This window comes from Leguminivora glycinivorella, chromosome Z, assembly GCF_023078275.1.
Source record: "Leguminivora glycinivorella isolate SPB_JAAS2020 chromosome Z, LegGlyc_1.1, whole genome shotgun sequence".
In the NCBI taxonomy this organism is placed as follows: Eukaryota; Metazoa; Arthropoda; class Insecta; order Lepidoptera; family Tortricidae; genus Leguminivora; species Leguminivora glycinivorella.
Genome location: NC_062998.1, coordinates 14713685 through 14718795, shown reverse-complemented (window position 1 = coordinate 14718795; position 5111 = coordinate 14713685). Strand labels below are relative to the sequence as shown.

The 5111-nt window shown below is 40.5% G+C and overlaps 1 protein-coding gene across 1 annotated transcript; it reads right to left on the bottom strand.

Annotated features, from left to right (window-relative positions):
* Positions 1-401: 401 nt before the first annotated feature.
* LOC125240688 (cell death-inducing p53-target protein 1 homolog) lies at positions 402-3639 on the bottom strand. The gene is made up of 3 exons (XM_048148702.1): positions 3470-3639; positions 2943-3135; positions 402-1331 (listed from the first exon to the last, which is right to left on the bottom strand). Coding segments are annotated over exons 1-3 (309 nt in total). The 5' UTR covers positions 3471-3639; the 3' UTR covers positions 402-1216.
* Positions 3640-5111: the final 1472 nt, after the last annotated feature.

Sequence of the window (5111 nt, the reverse complement as noted above, 5' to 3'; positions counted from 1 at the left end):
GCCCATCTCTAGTTTCAATGTTGGAGGTAGGCCCTCCGAACAGCAAGTTTGTAATAACCGCAAACACTTCGGGAACTCAGTTTCGCCAGACTTCGTATTCGAAAGTAGGCAAAACTGTTAGTGTACTGGGTGGCTAGCCGAATGGCACAATCGCTCACGAAACGCTCACGAAACGAAGCGCTAGTAGATATCTATCTCTATCGCGCTTGCGTATTGGCGCGACAGAGCCAGCGGCGTATCGCTTTCGTTTGGCGTCGGAGAAATGCCATTCGGCTACGGGGCCTGTTATACCTACCCTAACAAGGAAAAAAGGAAGGTTACGACACTAGTATACTACATTTTATTATTTCTGTTTTATCTAAATATGTAGTTATGAAATAAATAAATAAAATATTTTACAATATTGTGGTACTACATTTTAATAAAAGATAACTTAAAATAAATATTTACAAATAAACTAACTATTAAACCCCGCTCCTTATCGTTTCTGGTGCAAAAGTACCCATAATACTTATGGCGTTACCCCTTTGGATGGTTATGGATAACTTTTGCTGCTTTTGCACCAAAAACGATTCAGAGCGGGGGCGCCTATGTCGCGCACAAACTCTTTTGCGTCGGAACCCCAGCAGCCCGCCGTCTCCACTGCAAACGGTACGAATATGTACCCACCCAAAGGAGCATACTTCTGGCGCTTTAGCGCCGCTTGAGCCTCTGCTGCCGCTCCACCCGCGCGTACCGTGCGACTGATATGGGAGGCCGCGTAGGTACTTGTGGTACTTACTTGTTATTTCTCTTGCAATATCGAAGCATATTTCTATTTTTTTTTAGGCAAAGTAGTGTAGGCTATATTTAACCCTTCATTAGACGTATTATTTCCAACCTACTTTGCACTTAACACGTTCACTGCGGGGGGCCTAGAAACCTCTTACGAAGTGTGGTTAGACTTTAGTAGGAGGAGTAGCGTTACGAACTACCCATACTTAATAGAGCTAAATCATTTAGACTTACTACTTCTTTCAATCGACAAAGAAAGATTTTTTTTGTAGATATATTCACTAAGTAGTGTAATTAATTATTAGCTTAAATACTACCTACCTATATAATCCTACGAATTACAAATCATCATTTACTCAGGGATTTTCAGCAACTACTTGGGTACATACTTATGTAAGTACTTATTCGATATACATATTAACACTCACTCAGGCTAGATCGGTTATATTATCGTCTTCCGAGTATACACCCCTAAGTATTTCCGGCAGTTCGGGCAACTGTGATGTACGTCCTTCCACCTCTTCGTTACATATGGGACTATGCAGCAACATAACCACCTGAAAGCGGAAAATTGTATAAATATAGATATGGTATTTTTATAATACTCGTACATGCCAATTATGAGATTAAAAGTAGGTATTCCATATCACTCTCATCAGATTATTAATTTACCAAATATTCAAAGTAGGTAACAAATTTTCACATTCAATAGATTCCTAGGGCGGTTTCACATTCGTATCAGGTACGTACCTTTTGGTCTAGACAGGTCGGACACCGGACACCGGACACCCACATACCAAATAGGCTTTGCGATCGCCGATTATGCAAGAGGTAAAACCCAATAAATCGAGATTACTTATTTTTCGAATAGGTATCGTTCGAATTTCAAAAACAAGTTTGCTCAACTTATCGGACTGAGTATGGTACTGGTCATGGTACCTAACTCACCAAAAGAAAATCCCCAGTATGACGGCGACGAGGTGCGTGGTAGTATTGTTTCGGTAGGTAGCGCGAGTCATGACGTCCTTCTAGCAGTGCGGGCACCTCATACTCACCTGCAGCAGGTCCATATGATCCTTGCCGATGGGAACCGCGGTCGCCGGTACATGTTCGAGTTGGACTTATAATGGTACTTGATCATAGTAACTCACCAAAAGAAAATCCCCAGTATGACGGCGACGAGGTGCGTGGTAGTATTGTTTCGGTAGGTAACGCGAGTCATGACGTCCTTCTATAGCAGTGCGGGCATCTCATACTCGCCTGCAGCAGGTCCATATGATCCTTGCCGATGGGAACCGCGGTCGCCGGTACATGTTCGAGTTGGACTTATAATGGTACTTGATCATAGTAACTCACCAAAAGAATATCCCCAGTATAACGGCGACGAGGTGCGTGATAGTATTGTTTCGGTAGGTAGCGCGAGTCATGATGTCCTCCTGGCAGTGCGGGCACCTCATACTCACCTGCAGCAGGTCCATATGATCCTTGCCGATGGGAACCGCGGTCGCCGGTACATGTTCGAGTTGGACTTATAATGGTACTTGATCATAGTAACTCACCAAAAGAATATCCCCAGTATAACGGCGACGAGGTGCGTGGTAGTATTGTTTCGGTAGGTAGCGCGAGTCATGATGTCCTCCTGGCAGTGCGGGCACCTCATACTCACCTGCAGCAGGTCCATATGATCCTTGCCGATGGGAACCGCGGTCGCCGGTACATGTTCGAGTTGGACTTATAATGGTACTTGATCATAGTAACTCACCAAAAGAATATCCCCAGCATAACGGCGACGAGGTGCGTGGTAGTATTGTTTCGGTAGGTAGCGCGAGTCATGATGTCCTCCTGGCAGTGCGGGCACCTCATACTCACCTGCAGCAGGTCCATATGATCCTTGCCGATGGGAACCGCGGTCGCCGGTACATGTTCGAGTTGGACTTATAATGGTACTTGATCATAGTAACTCACCAAAAGAATATCCCCAGTATAACGGCGACGAGGTGCGTGGTAGTATTGTTTCGGTAGGTAGCGCGAGTCATGATGTCCTCCTGGCAGTGCGGGCACCTCATACTCACCTGCAGCAGGTCCATATGATCCTTGCCGATGGGAACCGCGGTCGCCGGTACATGTTCGAGTTGGACTTATAATGGTACTTGATCATAGTAACTCACCAAAAGAATATCCCCAGTATAACGGCGACGAGGTGCGTGGTAGTATTGTTTCGGTAGGTAGCGCGAGTCATGATGTCCTCCTGGCAGTGCGGGCACCGGACGCCCACCGGCTCCGAGCCCACCTGCAGCAGGTCCATGTCGATGGAAATCGCATTCGAGCTCTGCGCGATCTGCTTGTAGCTGCTCGAATCCACTGAACGGGCAAATGTTATGAAATAAATAATGTTTTATTGTAGTCTATAATTTATACTATTTAGACAAAATATTTTGTAAATGGATAACTTATTGTATTGAAACTAATACTTCCAAAACGATTTCGTAGGTGAAATGTTTACCCTCATTAATCGGAATACCTACAATAACATGAGCCGTGTCATTTGCTAGTGGTGTGTACTATTATAACATAAGTTATAATATTTTTATAAATGCTTCATAATGGAAAAGAGCTTAGACTTTAGGTACAAAGAATAATAAAATAAATCGTAACATTGCTATACCAAATTATTGTACAATAGGTAGGTACTTACTTTTATTGTGTAACTTCTGCCTTCTAGCTTCTATGAATTACTAAAATACACTGCACCACAATGTTTTTTTTTCAACACATTGCGTTTGTATTAAGTTAAATGTTTTACGTGCTGTTTTTCTCTTCTGTAAGATAATAATGGAGTACTGATATGGAATGGAAGAGATAACACATACCGTATTGATACCTGCAGTAGGTCACTCATAGGTTGTTAACGTAACCTAATCGTGTCTATCTACTCATACTTGGAACCGCGGTGATAATTGCTTATACCCCACCTTCATAAACAATACATAATAGGTACTCAAATAGGTTACCAAAATGATTAAGCAGGTACATTTTATTAGTTGGTATTAGGTGCTCTAATATTTATGTAATTTCTTTCTCTCTTGGGTCTAAGATATAGGTAGCTTGGTAGGTAAGAATTAGGTAACGTAAGGTAACGGACCCAATCATGGACAGTTTAAGGAAAATTTTCGCCTGTTTTTGATATTTCACTCATAAATGTAAAAATTCTACCGCTAAGCGTGTTAAATCTTGAGTGTCCTATCCTTCTTTTACATTTCAAGCGTATTGCAGAATGGATACTCCTAATAGTTTCTTCATACTTAACAAATGAAAACTAGGTGTTTTTTCTCCAATTATGGACGGCAGTTCTCCAGTAATGGATCCCCCATTATGGACAGTGAAATAAGTTTAAAATTTTACTTTTAAAGCCAACTGATACTTAATGAGTCAATTTTATATACCATAAATACAATTAGTTTGAGTTATTTTAACATAGGATTGTTTCTTGTAAATTTTGGTTTTGTAAATTGTTCCTTGTCCATCATAGGAGGTAGGCAGTTTTTCGGTTCCAGTAATGGACACTCGCAAAATAACGCCATTTCTTTATATCTTTGGAGCAACAAACTAGTATGTTTTATACCTTATCTCATGCTTAATGCAGTAAGTAAAACGCATTCAAGTTTACATCGAGTATTATTTTTTTATTATTTTATACATGAACTCAACTCTCTTAGCAACATTACTAAGAATTCGTCTTGATATTTTTTTCAGTAAACTGATGAATTTTATCTTGTCGCCAAATCCTTCAGAAATAACCGAATTAATTGAAACTTCAAAATGAGACAGCTCTACAACTCTAGTTTATGGTAGGTACATAGCCGTCAGTTTTTAGAAACTAATTTTAGATACTTATTTTTAAGGATTTGTGTTTTTTTGTCCATAATGGCATCACCGTCCATTATGGGCTATTTCACCTTAAATACACTAATAATTTACACGTAGGTATATTAGAACCAATACCACATTCTTATCATGGTCAACAGATGTGTTGTAACTTTTCCTACGTCAAATTGGTGCGAACCGTGGTTGTTCCTGTAGGAATCATTGGATAATTGTATTTACCATTATGCGTAGGAATTATTGGTACTCGGAAGTTAGTTAAGTGATTTTATATAAATAAATAAATGCTTTATCATCGGTGAAAACCTTTGAGTCCAGGTACCTACTTATTGGTTTTCCTAAGTAGTCTCTCATTGTTTTTATACCCCATGGTGGCAAACAAGGCCCGCCTGATGGTCTCATCAAACGACAGTATTCAGTCGAAACATTATGTTATGAATGACCATTAAATATAT

Excerpts from the sequence above, each read along its gene's own strand:
- LOC125240688 (XM_048148702.1), bottom strand. Across the intron at positions 1,332-2,942 it reads ATACTGGGGATATTCTTTTG|GTGGTTATGTTGCTGCATAG; the intron begins GTGAGTTACTAT and ends TTCCGCTTTCAG.